Here is a 13,993-nt window from a genome sequence, read left to right as displayed (position 1 = left end):
GTGACCACATCCTTGGCGAAGAGGATGCGCCTCTGCAGTCAAGACGGGCTAAGTCTGTGTCTCGAACAGACTTTCTTTCGCTTATCCAGAGGCCCCTGGCAAGTGGCGAAGGCATTCGATGGAATGCATCGAGCTGTTCGAGTCTCTCGCAACGTGCTGATCTTTGTCCTTGCGCATACACGCAGCGCTTAGCTAGATTGAACACGAAAGACGAGGGCAGGATCGGTCAGGACTGACGAGAGGCGATGTTGCCTCTGCATCTTGCCACTGTTTATATGTGACGCTTCGTCTTGGCGCAGCTGTGACCATCTCTGTAGTCGTTGTGTCCATGTGACGACAATACGTCGCTGGAGTATGCTGCGAGGCAGCTGAATGCAAGATCCCTAGGTCTGGCCTGAGTCGGAAATCCGCGGGCTCCCTTTCCGTGTTCCGAGTTGGTCTCGCAGCTCCACCTCCATATATCCTCTCCCACCCACACCTCATCGCCTACGACCTGCTCTTCACTACTGCTTGACTATGAGCACCCTTCCCGCTTCCCGAGGATGAAGAAATCCCCTTCAGAGACACATGTCATGTCTGACGGAGGGCACACAGAGCCTTCGGAGGGAGGCTTACGCATGCCATCTGACGCCGTTGCCACCGGTAGCAGCCACGATTCCTGCGCAGCGGTGAATCGTCTGCTGTCAGACGAGATCATCTTGCGCATATGGCAGTATCTAGGTGCTGCCGAGCTGGCTCGTCTCCAGTGCGTTTGCCGTAGGTTCAACAGCTTGGCTGCAGACCCGCAGGTGAGTCATAGCGAGTATGAACGCGAGCCCGTCGATCTTAACACTGAAAAACCCTTTGTTCTCCGTTGAATGCAGATCTGGAAAGTCCTATACCTGGATACATTCGTTGGAGACTGGATACGACTGCAACGGCAGCTTGACCCGACCTTACCGCGAATGTTTGGTAAACCGGACCCGCAACGGCTCCTTCTTTCACTGCGTAAGCAAGGTGGCTCCTCAAGAGCGTACTGGGGCCTCCCTGAGCAATATTACATTCGGGACACACAAAGAATTGGCGACGATGACATTCACGCTCGCCGTCTCCGGCAGAGAAACGACAGGCATGGCTTGGTTTACAGCGCCTCATCCAGAGATGGCCTACGCGAGGAGAACTTCGACTGGCAAGCCCTCTTTCGCGTCAGCTCCAACTGGCGGAAAGGTCGATTTGCCTTTTCGGAACTTTCAGATGCCACAGAGCAGGATGTACCCCCTGCTGCAGCAGAGCCATCGTCGCGAGCACAGCAGCCCCCGAAGCTTGCATCCTGCGCCGTACCAGCTCCCGGCACAGCAACTGGCAGCTGCTCTGGTGGACCCAACGTTGCATCCAATAGAGAAGCGAGTGCTCCAGCTGAGGCGACGACCCTGATTGCCTCGGCTGGCAACCTTATCTTCACGGCTACACGGCTCCCCTATGAAGATCCAGAACATTCTGCACATGGTATGGACTCGGCGCCCTGTGTCAAGGTGTACCGTACTCCGGTGCAGTCCGCGACGCTTCGATCAACGGCTGCTGCGTCTTCTCAAGATCTGGCTCCCACATCCCCTGCCCTCGAAGTGAGATCAAAGGCTCTGAGAGCGGCTATCAGTTCGAGGAAAGTAGGCATGCCTACCATCACAGACGTCCAGGCTGATACAGCGTCCAGCTCGGCGAAGATCCGCTTGTTCGTGGCCTATTCCTCAGGAGATTGGTCCGTATTCTGCTTGAGTACAGAGCCGTGGACCGCCATCACGGCGACTGAAGAGGTCTTCTGCGAAAGGTCGTCGCCTACATCTCCACAAAGCTCCGTAATGTCCTCCTTCCACTACCCGATATTGGCAACCTGCACAGAAGACTTTGACATATCTATTTTCAAGCTGAGCGACTACAAGACACCTGCTTCTACCGAAAAGAAGATATCGGTTACGCTACTTCGCAGAATGAAGGGGCCTAATTGTCACTGGCCTGCGAGCATGTCTCTCGCAAGTATCGCGGTTGCGCATAGTGAAGCAGTCACGTCTGGTCAGAAGATAGGCGACAGGAAGAGGAAGCGCACGTCTTCCCCGACGCGTTCTGACACAAATTCCACACCAGGCGCGTACCCTTCTAGCACCTTTGCTGGCCTGAAGGAAGCAAGAAAACGACGACGATTGTGCGACGCACAGATGCCTTTGCAGAGTGAAGTGTCTTCGGACATCTGTGTGGAAGTGTCAAACCCGACACAGGCCATCAGATTGGACATTGCTTATTCTAGCCCCTGCTACCCAAACAATTGGTCGATTTCCATACAAGAAATCGTCATCGTCTTAGACGGACTCGATATGGGAGGCAGTGCCTCAATCACTAGCCGATACGCTACAGCTCGTCCACGCTCGACGGGGCAGCTGCCTCGACCGGACGTGTCCCACGGCGACGCTTCCTTCGGAGAGCACCAAGAAGATGACGCTAGAGTACCTTTAACAGGACCTGAGCGACCACAGCGCAGCCCTAGTCAGGCAGGCACACAGCGGTCCATCTTCCACTCTACTGCAGGCATAGGCGGCCGTCCCTCTGGTGACCGACCGGCCCACGGATCGAGTCGTATCACAAGCATTACCAGTGACGAAAGGACTTTGATAGCTGGCTCAGTGGACAACGTTCTCGATGTCTACAAGATCTCTGGTTCTATGAAGCAAGCTGCTCTGACTTCTTACACTGGCACACCTGGGTCAACCCAGCAGGACCTGACCCTGGAGCATCGCCAAGTGCTCCATGGTCACGGCGCCTCTGTCAGCTCAGTGGCGCTGACTGGCAATCGAATTGTGAGCGGGAGCACCGACGGCAACATCATGGTCTGGACCCTCGAACAGAGCTCCGATCTGGTCTCTTCGAGGTCCCACGCCATAACATTGCGCACGCCATCGCCCCTTCCTACCACTCCCTCTTCAAAGACGGATGATGCGCTACCAGGGACGCTCTATCGCCTTTTGGGGCGGGCGAGAGCAGCGCACTTACAGCGCACGCTGTGCCTTTCTAAATCAGGTACTTCTGCAGCCCAGCAGGCCATTTCGCTGACACCGAGGCGAGTCAAGCGGGTCACTACGACGTTCGATCGCATCTTAAGTGTCACCGGCGCCGCCCAGTCAGATCTTTCTGAGAGGCCTGAAGAATTCAGCGTGGAGAAGAGTGAGGATCTTCGGAAGTCGAACCATCACGGCCGTGGGGAGAAGATTCAAGTCTGGAGTTTCGCCGGGTGAAGATCTTCCCTGGTCTGGAAGTGGTGGGATTCTGTAGCCTTTCATAGATGATACCCGGACTCGTTGGACTCAATATATTGTATGTACAACAAATGCGCATCTTAGCGCCCTGCTTGCCGCTAGAATGGTACGAATCGTTATTTGGGGAGATGTGATTGGCCCTCCTAAGCGTTCAAGCTTTCGCAGGCATCCAGCCAGTCGGTGTAAACGTCAATTGGTGCCGAAAGAGCATTGGTTGGTGTAGAGAAATTCTGACCACAAATCTTGCAGGTGAGGTAGCCGATGCGAGTCTTCTCGTCGCTGAAGGGGTCGGGACCAAGAAATTGGGGGAGGGCGATGGGTCAGCTGCTATTTACCTTCCTGTCCTGTACATGGCCGCATTCCCATGGCGAGACTGCTCCCTGCTGCAAGAGCTGTTGGCCTGCGCCTTGCCCGGAAGCCAATCCTTTTGAGGTCGCAGACAGCCTCTCTGCGTCCACACGGAGTCGTGGTCGTACCTGAAGTCAATTCGATGCTCACATTTTACAGCTCACGCTGTTCGGAGTGGAACAGAAGAGGCACTTGAACGTCTTGTCTAGCGGTTGCGGTCCCTTCTTGCCTCCAACGGAGCGGGTGGAGCTCTTCCTCTTCCCCATTGCTATCGAACTCTTGACGCAGAGATACCTCTGATGAGCTTCTAGCTACGAGTGCAGGGGCAGTATAAGGATGTGGTTGGGAAGATCACCGGGCACAGAGGAAAGCCGCCATCTCGCATCTCGGACGCGGATCACCATCTCCCGGCATTCCGCGCAATCGGAACGGAACCTGCATCAGCCAACGGGGGCAGATGATTTGACGCGGCCGTCCTCTCGCTCTGCTTGACTCTTGTACCACACTTGTCATCCTGGTATCGTCACCTCACGCATCCTGTGTCGACTCTTCGAGCCTACCCTCCGAACGTTTCATCGAAGAAATACTGTCTGCCTGTTTTGAACAAAGCGAGCACAATGGCCTTGACCTCGGATAATGGAGGTACAACGCAGATTCAGGTTAGCATCCGCATCCGCCTCGAGCGGTCCGCTTAGCTTACAGTCTCTTACGACCGGAGGGGCGGGGCGGGCAGACGTGCTCTGCAGTTCGTCGTATGTGACTTTTGTACGTCACTGGTAACGACCGTGTGGACGTAATGGAGGGGTGGAAGATTCGAAGACCTCAGATCCATAGCTGTATACCGTTGCCTTCTGAACTCTGCGGAAGCTGCACAGTACTGACCGGTGAACTCTGCCCGTGGCTTCCCTTGACTCGACAGCAGCAGCAACAGCAGCACCCCTCACAGCGTGCGGTCACACAACCTTATGCTGTCTCTGCCCGGTATGCCGCTGCCAGAGCAGAGCGGGCGGCACAGGCTGCAGGAGCGAGCGCTATGCTCCAGGCTCAGAATCGCAAACCTACCTTCACAGAGGCTAGAGATATCAGGCTGATCTGCCCAGAATGTCGAGAAGATCCTCCCGACCTCGTGGAAGCTTACTCAAGTGGTGATTTAGTCTGTGGATCATGTGGGATGGTAGTGGGAGACAGAATCGTAGACACACGGTCGGAATGTAAGTCCTTGGGAGCAAAGAGGTTCGCACACAGATTGAGCGCCTGCTAATGTACCTGTTTTGCTTTCTAGGGCGTACCTTCGCAAATGAGGATGGCGACGACCCCTCTCGAGTCGGACAAGCTACGAACCCCATTCTGGATGGTCTTACCGAATCGCTGGAGACTCGTATCTCATCCTCCGATGGCGGGTCTGGTCTGTCCTTTGCACTGCAGCGGGCGACGAACAGGACGGCGACCAGCAATGCCAATCGTCACATTCTGGAGGGCTTCGACGCCATTCAAAACAAAGTCGAGCGCATGTCGCTTCCTCGCTCGGCAGCTGAAGCAGCCAAGCAGCTGTTCAGGCGAGTCCAGGACGAGAAGATCATGCGTGGCCGCAAGACCGAGGCCATCATCGCCGCAGTGCTCTTCGTCGCTTGCAAACAATCTGGCACTCCCCGGACTTTCCCAGAGATCATGTCCAGCGTGAGCGGCGTGACAAAGAGACAAGTCGTCGATTGCTTCAAGGAGATTCAAGCAACGTTTGAGCTCGGCCAATCCGATGCTAGACCTGAAGGAGGTGCCGGTTTGAACATCACCTCGGCGGTTGATTTGATCAACCGATTCTGCAATCTCCTTGGCCTTGAGCGCATCGTTGTTCGGTCCACTGAGGAGATCGCTGGCGTGATCAGGGAGAAAGGGTTTCTGGACGGCAGGTCACCAGTCACCATTGCAGCTGCGTGCATCTACCTCACCACTACCATCTGGGGCGTCCATCGCTCGACGAAGAGGATCGCTGAGGCTACCGGCGTCAGTCCTGCGACCATCAAGGGCAGCTACCGAGATCTCATCAAGGTCAAGGATCAAATTCTGACTCCTGAGATTGTCAATCGCAGTGATCGCATCGATGCGTCACGCGCAGTCGCCTGATCATGTCTCTTGTTGTGTGGATGGTAGTGAGGACGTCATAGACTAAAGCGAGGGGACATCCAGCTGCGTCTGGAGACGAGATTTCTGATGCGTTTCAACATTTGTACTTTTAGCTTCTTTCAATTGCAATCAGAGCGCATAATGCTTCACCACCCTCGCTTTCGAATGCTTCACCACCCTCGCTTTCGTCAAGGACGATGCTTTGTAGCAGACTCAGGCCAAGGAAAGTTATGATAGAACGGGTCCAAATAAAATTACAGTACATTGAATACAATATAGAAAGGGAAAAGAACTTGTGCACGCTGCCTGCGCTGCTCCTACGCCTTCCCATGCTGGTGTCCGTTCTCGATCACGCGCGAGGCCATGAACGAGCGTCGACCTTGGCCATCCTTCCTGAGGGCTTGCATGTTGCCTCCAGCCTCGGCGGCTCCATGATGCTTCATCATTCTCGCAAATGCCTCTTCCTCAATGGCGATCTTGAGTCTCCTTTCCACCTCTTCGGACTTTTTCGTCTTCCTTCCTCCCCAATAGATGAGGAACCCGGCAACGGCATTGCAGGAGAGAGAGCAGGCAATGAGACCCGCTGTGAGGGAAGTAGGACGCACGTGGTAGTCGATACCTGCTGTGACGCCCACCAAGCAACTTTGTAGCATACTGTGAGCATCGAGGAGGCAGACGATGGTGATGAGGAGGTCAAGAGGCCAAGCGCGGTGCGTAGCGGTTTCGTGATACCGGTAAAAGGAGTGACTTTGGTGGAGTTTTCTTTGATGGTGAGATAGCGTTGCTTGCTCGTCTGGAGTGAGGACGACCACGTCCTCGCGCTCCTTGATGATCTCTGACAAGATGGATACTTGACGAGTGAGTGCGGGTGCCGGGCGAGGCATGTCCTGCGACTCTCTGTTGGGCCCCAAAGAAGCGTCTTCCCGAGCTGGTAATAGACCGTTAGCGCTTTCGCTGCTGTCGGCACGGCTGCTACCTTCAGTGATGTCATCACCAAGATCATGGGGAGGCTCAGATGGAACCTCTTCCACGTTCTGAAGAGCAGCCATGGCTGCCTGTCTTTGGTCCATCTTTTCCTTGTGCGAGCGATGGTGCCACCATCTTCTCGTTTTCACCTTACCGGAGTTGCTGATTGCCTGCGGAATGGCTCCCGGAGTGTCTCTTGAGGAGACAGCACTCAGGTGGGAAGAGGGTGGCCCAGAAGATGTCCAAGAGGGCTGCATACTCGGAGTCCGAGAAGGGCGCTCAACAGAACTTGTGACCGTCTCCTCCTCTGCGATTTGGCCTAGTCTGCCGCTTGTAGGCAGAGGAAATGCTTCGTTGTAGCCCTTGGGACGGGGAAGATCATTTGGATCCGACAGCTTGGGTAGATCCAGCTGCTTCCTGCGCTTCCAACTGAGGCGGTGAAAGTGTGCGATGTGGATCATTCTGTACGTGTCGACGATTCGGAAGGGAGCAAATCCAATACCAATGGCGGCAAAGAGACTGCACAGAATTCTGTCACAAATCTCTTCCCACCAGCGTTGTCTTTCGGGGTCGTGTAGGTCGATCCACTTCCAGATGAAGAGCATGATGACGATACCCCATCCGGCCACTAGAACTCCATAGGTGAGCATGATGAAGCCCATCGGTGTCCTGACCCAAACGCCGAAGCCCCGGAGACCTCGCCTGAGCTTTTGAGGTCGCGTCAGGAGATGATGAACATGGTAATCTAGCTCGTCCCTCTCGTCCTCGTCCATTTCGATCCAGGCAGGGATATGGTCTTCGGCACCATCGACGGGCTTTCTGCCCTTGATGGACATTGCGCTGGCCATCCTGCTCATCCGACCTGGCCGTTGTACACCAGTCGTATTCTTCTTGGCTCCTGACATTCCTTCCTCCGCCATGGAGGCATTATCCGAGCGTTTGCTCGGGATCATGCTGGCTTTTCTCGCGGGTACAGTGGGAAGGTCGTGATTGACTCGACGATTCCAGAGAGAGGGTATATGAGGAACAAAGATTGAGTTTTGAATATTGGTCAAGTTGTTGATCACTTGAACTTCTGGATCAATGGCATCGAGATAGTCTGCTACGCCGTCTTCGTAGTCCTCTGAGTGAATTGAACTTGATGAACTCGACTCAGCATCGCCTCTTGTCGAAAGGGGACGAACGGAATGAGTCTTGGACCTGGTAGGAGACAAATTCCTACCCCACATGGAGCTGAGCAGTCCGCCACTGGAAGCCTCTGTGCCTTTGACATCTGCTGTCTGCAGAGGCTGTGAAGAGGCTTGAGGGTCCTTTCTGGATGATGTTCGGACGGGTGCGATGCCTCCGTGCAGACTGCTGGTCACCGGAGCCATGGTGGTCCCCTCTTGCACAGTCTGCAAGTCGCTGCGTGCACTGGTGGTAGGCAGAAGACTGCCTTCTCGTTCAGGATAGACTGGTATCCCTGCTTGTGGATCTTTGCGTCCCTTGCGGGCCTGAGTGGGAGATACTGGCCGCTGTGCTGCGACCCTGTTGTCATCTGAGCGGTCGGTGGCCAAGAGCTGCTCCACAACGCTGGATGTTTTGCGGGTAGGCTGTGGGCGCCTGGCGGGCGGACTGTTCCTCTGCGGGGACACCTCTTCTTGTGTGGTTCCCTGAGTATTTCTCTCTGCCGCTTGCTTCTCCCTACGCTCATCGTCTACAGCCCTCTGGATCACGTCCAGTTCCAGGCCCTGGCTGTTTGCGAGTATTGTTGATCGGTTTGGGCGATCGGGCGCGCCGCCCTTGCGGCGAATTCGTACGGGACGACCCATGAGGGCGGGATGAAGGCGTGGAGGGACGTCAAGGTTGGCCAGATGCTTCTGAGTCTGTGAGGCTGAAATGAGCGTGACGATGCTACAAGGAGTGGAGATGAAGGGAACGATGTCCAGGGCGGGGAGGTGGTGGGCCAAAGGGGGCAGGGCAGGCTGGAGGAGCGGGTGTGTGTTGCCTGGGAGCGAGCCTTAGAGCCGCGAGTTTCTAGAGTTCCCGCCCCGCCCTGCGCCTGCAATCGTGGAGCGCCACTTGATCCGGCTGAAGCTGTGCATCGCTTCCGCTCCTGCTCTCGGCGCAGCCGCCCCGCCGGAACTTCTCTTCCTGACGTCGTCCCGCCGACTTCTTCTCACGCCTCCAGTTCCGGTCCTCCCCCCCACCTCGCCCTCACCTCGGCAATCACACACGCCAAGGGCGAAAAACGTGGGACAACCACTCTCTTCGGTATGGCTGCTGAAAGCCGTACTCAGTGGCAGCAAGACGCCTCCGACGACGACGACGACATCAGCCTTGCATCCTCGTCATCATCACCCACTCGCACCTCTGCGCCGGTGGGGTACGCACAATTCCAGGGCGAGAGCGACGAGGAAGCAGACGATGATGATAGCGATGACGAGGACTTGAGTGACAGCGGAGACGACGACGAGGGCAGCGAAGAGGAAAGCTCCGATCTCGAGGAAGACCAAAAGAGGGAAGATGCCCTACGCAAGAGTGAGTGTGCCAAAGTGAGGTCTAGAGATGGTGCAGGCATCTACTTATCACTTCCCAACACCATCTTCCGTCATGAAGAGATGGCATCAGTACCATTTGGAGCTCTAGTCAAAGCACAGCGCTCTGTGGCCACTGCATCTGACGAAGACATTTCCGACATCGAAGAGGATGAATGGGCCACAGATAGAGCAAAGGCAGCACAGAGGCAGAGCAGCAAGCGAGTCAAGACCAACGAGTCCGTCGCCGAGTCGCACGAGGAGAAGCGGCGGCAAGTAAAAGAGAGACTAGCCGCAATGAGGACAGCTTCTTCCAGCAGAGGCGATGCAGCTGGCTCAGCTCGTGGTGATGACGCAGACGGCGAACGGCAAAGACGAGAGCATCGCGAGCTGCAGAAGAGGAGCAGCAAGCATGCACCGGCGGAAATGTCGTCCAGGAGACCCGTATCTCGCAAGCGCTCCGTCATCGAGACCCAAGCCAAGGAAGTGCGAGATCCTCGCTTCTCCACCCTTTCAGGAAACGAGGTCGATTCAGATCTCTTCCGCCGCTCCTATTCCTTTCTCCCAGACATGCAACATCAGGAGATTTCCAGTCTGAAGCAGGCTCTCAGCAAGCTGCGCAAGGCAGAAACTCACCAGGCAGGGCCAAAGGCAACTTCCGAGGCAGCTCTCAAGATCAGGGAAGAGCGCGAGAGGGTGGAGCGAGCGCTGAAGCGGGCAGAGGCCAAAGAGGCGGAGAGACAAAGACGTGACAGGGAGAGGGAGGTGATGAAGACGTTCAAGAAGGACAACGAGGAGCGGGTCAGCCAGGGTGGCAAGAGATTCTACCTAAAGGACTCGGCCAAGCGAGAGCTGCTGCTACAAGACAAGTTTTCGCGCCTGGCTGGCAAGAAGAGGGATGGGGCGGAGGCAGCACCCGTTGTGGAAGGTGCAACGTCTTCCTCCAAAGCGCTTCGCAAAGCACTGGACAAGCGCAGGCGCAAGAATGCTGCAAAGGAACGAAAGACGATGCCATTCCTCGAGGCTGGCAGACGAGGCGGTGCGGAAGGAGGTGGTTCTGGTGGGGGACCTCCGATGCGAAGAAGTTCAGCGGGCAACAACGACTTCGGAGGGAAGAGGAAGAGATGAGCAAGAGAAGACGATTCTCCGTGTACTTGTAAACACTTTATACATTCATTGCTTTTGTACGAATTCCGCATAGTATCCACCATGAGACTTGCGACGCTGCCCACTCAAAATCAACATCTAGTCGGTCCTAAAGTAGCGATCTCCTATAGAGCCAGTGCCGGGTGTGATGGCCCAGATCGTCTTGACCTTGGGCTTCGACGGCTCTTCGTCATCGTCATCAGGTGCAGACGACGGTAGTCCTAAGTGCTCGCTTTCTGAAGAGGAGAGTGAGGAGTTGTCGTGGCTCTTCACAGTCGTCGTGCCCTTGTCCGCAGACACGCTCCCTGTCAGCCTTCGCGTAGAGGCGCGGCGATGTTGGTGCGGCTGCTTCTCGCGAGGTCCAGGATACTCTATGCGCAGCTTCTTGAGACCTGGATCCACACCCGCTAGGATGATACGTACCTGAGGGAACTGTACACGAGGTACAGGGGGCGCGAAGGTCAGCTTCGGGTAAAGACACAGTGGTCACCAGCGCATACTCACAGCTTTGGTCAAAGCCCACAGACCTCCTCGAGCCGAGGCAATGACGCTGAGGAAGATGATGTTCTGTTGAGGTACACCATGATCTAGCAGCACGCGGATCGCCATGAATGCAGCCGCACCCGTAGACACCTGAGCATCCAGCAAGAGAGCATGGCAATTGACTGCTCTAGACCGTCTCCTGATCGAGAGCGGCAAGTTGAGGGAATACAATTGCGGCTCGCCATCATTCTCGCACGACTGGATGAGCAAAGATCCTTGAGCTAGATCGGGAATGGCTCGCCGTGTGGCCTTTTCAAAGACACTTCCTGAGCGAAGAATTGACACTGAGCATATGTTCTCGACGTCGAGCTCCTTGCCTTGCCAGCTCCTTCCTGTCCCATTGCAGATGACCTCTCGATTCTTATAAGGCAGCAAGCTGAGGGCCTCTTCGACCACGAGGGAGCATAGACGATCGGTGTAGAAGATGAAGTCTTCCGGCGAAGTTGTCGAGTCATGGATGATGGTCAAGAGACCAACCAGCTGGGGCGTTGCAGCTAAGAGGTGCACAGAGCTCGGCAGCGCTATGGGAGAGTGGTTGTTGGTGAAAGATGTGAGCCCGGTCTCGGACGAGGTGGACGACGCGCTCGACATGTTCTGGAAGACAAGGTAAGAGGAGGACCGCGAGATCTGGGGACGTCCGTATGCGCCGTCCATAGATGCGCTAGTGCTCATATCAGCCCCGTCAGGCGGCAAGGGGGTGCGACCGAGCTCGGATCTGAAGCGATACGTTCTCGCCTCCAGTTGCCGCTTGACATGTTGAGACACGATGTCCACTGCGACTTCGTTGTTCTGACCTGGAACAATGAGATCCGCCCATTTGGAAGTGGGCGCGATGTAGGAATCCATAGCAGGCTGGAGAGGGATGGCATCGTGTCATTTGTCAGAGCGTGGCAGTGAATCTCTGCCATGTCGTAGCTGTACCCCAGCTCTAATCACTGACCTTGACCCACTTCAGGTAGTGCTGTATCACTCCATCGATGTCCCTTCCCCTCTCTTTTGTGTCTCTCATAATCCGCCTAGCCAGCATGAGATCAGAGTCGGCCTGAACATACACCTTGAGGTCCAGCAAATCCCTCAATTCAGGATCATTGAGGACGAAGAGCCCTTCCACAATGATCACCGAGGGGCCATAGAGGTACGTTGTCTCGTCCAGCCTCTGATGATGCACGAAGGAATAGACGGGGATCTCGACGGCCTTTGAGGCTTTCAGATCTGCAATGCATTGTCTGAACAGGTTCTCGTCGAATGATCTTGGCGAATCAAAGTTCCACTCGTTCTTGAAAGCCAGTTTGCTCTGTTGAACGATAAACGTAATGTCAGAACGTAAGTCAGAGCTGCGCAGCGATCCTCCAAGACCATGTCTGATCTACCGTTGGCTTTTTCCTCGGCAGTCCACTCACCTGCTCGGGAGTCAAGGGCAGGTAGAAGGAGTCTTGGCTGACGATGGCTACCCAAGGTACATTTGGCAAGCTTGCCAGAACGCGACGAGACACGCTGGTCTTGCCGCTGGCGCTACCTACAGAGGGAAAGGTCAAGATGAAAGTACGGGCATGAGCAACTACCGCCAGAGTAAATGATATCGTCGCAACTGACCTCCAGCTACTCCTATGACGTATGCGCTCTGTGGCACTCCTTCCTTGGAATACCATGGGCTGCGTCCTGCCTCGGTGAGAATGACATTCTTTGCGGATGTTGTGAGATCGGCGGCCCCTCCCCGGCCGGATCGCCGCGACTCGCGCAAAGACAAGGATGGTAACCGATCCTCTTCCTGCCACGCTCGCATCACTGGAGTCTGCAACAAATCACTCCCTGAAGGCGAGGTAACATCTTGATTTTGAGAGGACATGGAAGAAGGGGCGGTTGTAGCGTAGTAATGGGAACACGATGGCGTCGAAGCTTCAGCAGAGGAAAGTCTCCGTGACAAGATCTTCGCACGGGCCGGGAGCGGCGGAGAATCGATCAGGTCGAGAGATCCTGGGTTCCAGGAATGACAACGCGAACCTCACCATAAGCCTCATCCTGTTGGACTTGCACCTCCTGATTAGTGGCAAGCTGTAGAAGATGGTAGACTGATAACTCGAGCAGCATGATCATTAGCTATATCCACCCAGATATGTCTAGTCTCGGCGCCTTCCTACACTCACAAGCTTGAGCAGCAACCGTGGGCATCGAGTCAGCTACAGGCGCAAGATCCGAGAAAAACAGAGGCTCAGGTTGAACCTCGACCGCAATACGCTTGGCGAAGCTGAAGTGACGTTCTCCACGAAGGCGAAGGGAGTAAGCCTTTGTCACCTACTCTGCGGGCTCTGACAGTCAAGAAGACTTACTTGAAGAAGTTCTGCGTCTCCTTGTGGAACTCGCTCTGAGCAGCTTGGCTATCGTAGATCTCGATCATTTGGTCGCCCTCTGTAGTCCCCGCAAGCGGACGGAGCCTTCTTCAGTACCAGGTCCGTAGACAGCATCAACGCTCTACAACGCAGCTCACCATCGCCTTGAGCAAGGTCCTCGGCCTCATGCGCGTACTCGGTCTCACGAGCGGGCGATGGCAGAGCTACAGATCCGTGGCGGCCGAGCCTGGACATTGTTCGGAAGACACATATTAGTGAATCAGATATACAGCCCAGACACGATGACATTCACTTCCACTTGGACCCTTTCCACTCACACGGGAGCGCTGATGCTTCCCACAGAGAGGGACCTATGACTTCGAGGCGTGCGATCGCCACGAATGGAGCCTAGAGTGAGATGCCCGACGTCAGCTTCCCTCTCGGAACTTCCTTTCAACATTCAAGCGACTCACCGCTAATCTCAGCATCTCGCGAAACTACTGGCATATTCCAGGGGAAGATAGCGCTGCCGATGCTTTCGGCCCTAGCTCGTCCCACCGAGTCCAGACTCTGTACGGAAGACCAAAGAATTGCGCAATGAGCATCAATCCCCAATCGGTACTATCGCTCTGTTCAGACTTACACTGTCACTGACGCCAGGTCCTCCGGCATCGAACGCTGAGGGCAAAAAGACAGTCTGTCAACTGACATCTTCGTGCTGCGAAGAGTGTCTACTCACGTAGCC

At 55.4% G+C, this 13,993-nt stretch overlaps 7 protein-coding genes across 7 annotated transcripts; 3 read left to right on the top strand and 4 right to left on the bottom strand.

Annotated features, from left to right (window-relative positions):
- Positions 1-572: 572 nt before the first annotated feature.
- BCV69DRAFT_278558 (hypothetical protein) lies at positions 573-3,260 on the top strand (the record flags this gene model as incomplete). Its single annotated transcript, XM_025491208.1, has 2 exons — positions 573-788; positions 864-3,260. 2 exons carry the CDS (start codon positions 573-575, stop codon positions 3,258-3,260), a joined length of 2,613 nt encoding a protein of 870 aa, XP_025346164.1.
- Positions 3,261-3,424: 164 nt separating this feature from the next.
- Positions 3,425-3,911, bottom strand: BCV69DRAFT_314196 (Elf1-domain-containing protein; the record flags this gene model as incomplete). The annotated part of the gene is made up of 2 exons (XM_025495097.1): positions 3,780-3,911; positions 3,425-3,560 (listed from the first exon to the last, which is right to left on the bottom strand). Exons 1-2 carry the CDS (start codon positions 3,893-3,895, stop codon positions 3,425-3,427), a joined length of 252 nt encoding a protein of 83 aa, XP_025346163.1. The 5' UTR covers positions 3,896-3,911.
- A 245-nt stretch (positions 3,912-4,156) lies between these two features.
- BCV69DRAFT_272949 (cyclin-like protein) lies at positions 4,157-5,907 on the top strand. Its single transcript, XM_025490995.1, has 2 exons — positions 4,157-4,840; positions 4,912-5,907. The coding sequence occupies exons 1-2, from the start codon at positions 4,426-4,428 to the stop codon at positions 5,748-5,750; spliced, it is 1,254 nt and encodes a 417-aa protein (XP_025346162.1). The 5' UTR covers positions 4,157-4,425; the 3' UTR covers positions 5,751-5,907.
- A 301-nt stretch (positions 5,908-6,208) lies between these two features.
- BCV69DRAFT_242853 (hypothetical protein) lies at positions 6,209-7,843 on the bottom strand (the record flags this gene model as incomplete). Its single annotated transcript, XM_025490046.1, has 3 exons — positions 6,209-6,585; positions 7,087-7,531; positions 7,691-7,843. Coding segments are annotated over 3 exons (975 nt in total), but the record flags the coding sequence as incomplete, so codon positions are not given.
- A 1,039-nt stretch (positions 7,844-8,882) lies between these two features.
- BCV69DRAFT_314193 (DUF947-domain-containing protein) lies at positions 8,883-10,489 on the top strand. Its single transcript, XM_025495096.1, has 2 exons — positions 8,883-9,236; positions 9,315-10,489. Exons 1-2 carry the CDS (start codon positions 8,972-8,974, stop codon positions 10,358-10,360), a joined length of 1,311 nt encoding a protein of 436 aa, XP_025346160.1. The 5' UTR covers positions 8,883-8,971; the 3' UTR covers positions 10,361-10,489.
- Positions 9,990-13,126, bottom strand: BCV69DRAFT_284601 (uridine kinase). Its single transcript, XM_025493099.1, has 6 exons — positions 13,066-13,126; positions 12,515-12,990; positions 12,322-12,437; positions 11,862-12,215; positions 10,883-11,773; positions 9,990-10,810 (listed from the first exon to the last, which is right to left on the bottom strand). The coding sequence occupies exons 2-6, from the start codon at positions 12,765-12,767 to the stop codon at positions 10,478-10,480; spliced, it is 1,947 nt and encodes a 648-aa protein (XP_025346159.1). The 5' UTR covers positions 12,768-12,990; positions 13,066-13,126; the 3' UTR covers positions 9,990-10,477.
- BCV69DRAFT_55469 (hypothetical protein) lies at positions 12,726-13,812 on the bottom strand. The gene is made up of 5 exons (XM_025495365.1): positions 13,587-13,812; positions 13,407-13,495; positions 13,249-13,327; positions 13,066-13,166; positions 12,726-12,990 (listed from the first exon to the last, which is right to left on the bottom strand). Exons 1-5 carry the CDS (start codon positions 13,706-13,708, stop codon positions 12,881-12,883), a joined length of 501 nt encoding a protein of 166 aa, XP_025346158.1. The 5' UTR covers positions 13,709-13,812; the 3' UTR covers positions 12,726-12,880.
- Between the last annotated feature and the right edge of the window lie 181 nt (positions 13,813-13,993).

Source organism: Pseudomicrostroma glucosiphilum (assembly GCF_003144135.1).
Source record: "Pseudomicrostroma glucosiphilum strain MCA 4718 unplaced genomic scaffold BCV69scaffold_13, whole genome shotgun sequence".
Lineage (NCBI taxonomy): Eukaryota > Fungi > Basidiomycota > Exobasidiomycetes > Microstromatales > Microstromataceae > Microstroma > Microstroma glucosiphilum.
The sequence above is the reverse complement of the archived record's forward strand: the minus strand, read 5'-3'. Positions and strand labels throughout refer to the sequence as shown.

Excerpts from the sequence above, each read along its gene's own strand:
- BCV69DRAFT_272949 (XM_025490995.1), top strand. The coding sequence starts at position 4,426 with ATGGAGGGGTGGAAGATTCGAAGACCTCAGATCCATAGCTGTATACCG. Across the intron at positions 4,841-4,911 it reads CGTAGACACACGGTCGGAAT|GGCGTACCTTCGCAAATGAG; the intron begins GTAAGTCCTTGG and ends TTTGCTTTCTAG.
- BCV69DRAFT_314193 (XM_025495096.1), top strand. The coding sequence starts at position 8,972 with ATGGCTGCTGAAAGCCGTACTCAGTGGCAGCAAGACGCCTCCGACGAC. Across the intron at positions 9,237-9,314 it reads GGAAGATGCCCTACGCAAGA|AGATGGCATCAGTACCATTT; the intron begins GTGAGTGTGCCA and ends TCCGTCATGAAG.
- BCV69DRAFT_284601 (XM_025493099.1), bottom strand. The coding sequence starts at position 12,767 with ATGTCCTCTCAAAATCAAGATGTTACCTCGCCTTCAGGGAGTGATTTG. Across the intron at positions 11,774-11,861 it reads ACTACCTGAAGTGGGTCAAG|CCTGCTATGGATTCCTACAT; the intron begins GTCAGTGATTAG and ends ATCCCTCTCCAG. Across the intron at positions 10,811-10,882 it reads TGTGGGCTTTGACCAAAGCT|TTCCCTCAGGTACGTATCAT; the intron begins GTGAGTATGCGC and ends CCTCGTGTACAG.
- BCV69DRAFT_55469 (XM_025495365.1), bottom strand. The coding sequence starts at position 13,708 with ATGTTGAAAGGAAGTTCCGAGAGGGAAGCTGACGTCGGGCATCTCACT. Across the intron at positions 13,496-13,586 it reads GGAAGCATCAGCGCTCCCGT|GCTCGGCCGCCACGGATCTG; the intron begins GTGAGTGGAAAG and ends AACAATGTCCAG. Across the intron at positions 13,328-13,406 it reads GGACCTTGCTCAAGGCGATG|AGGGCGACCAAATGATCGAG; the intron begins GTGAGCTGCGTT and ends CGGGGACTACAG.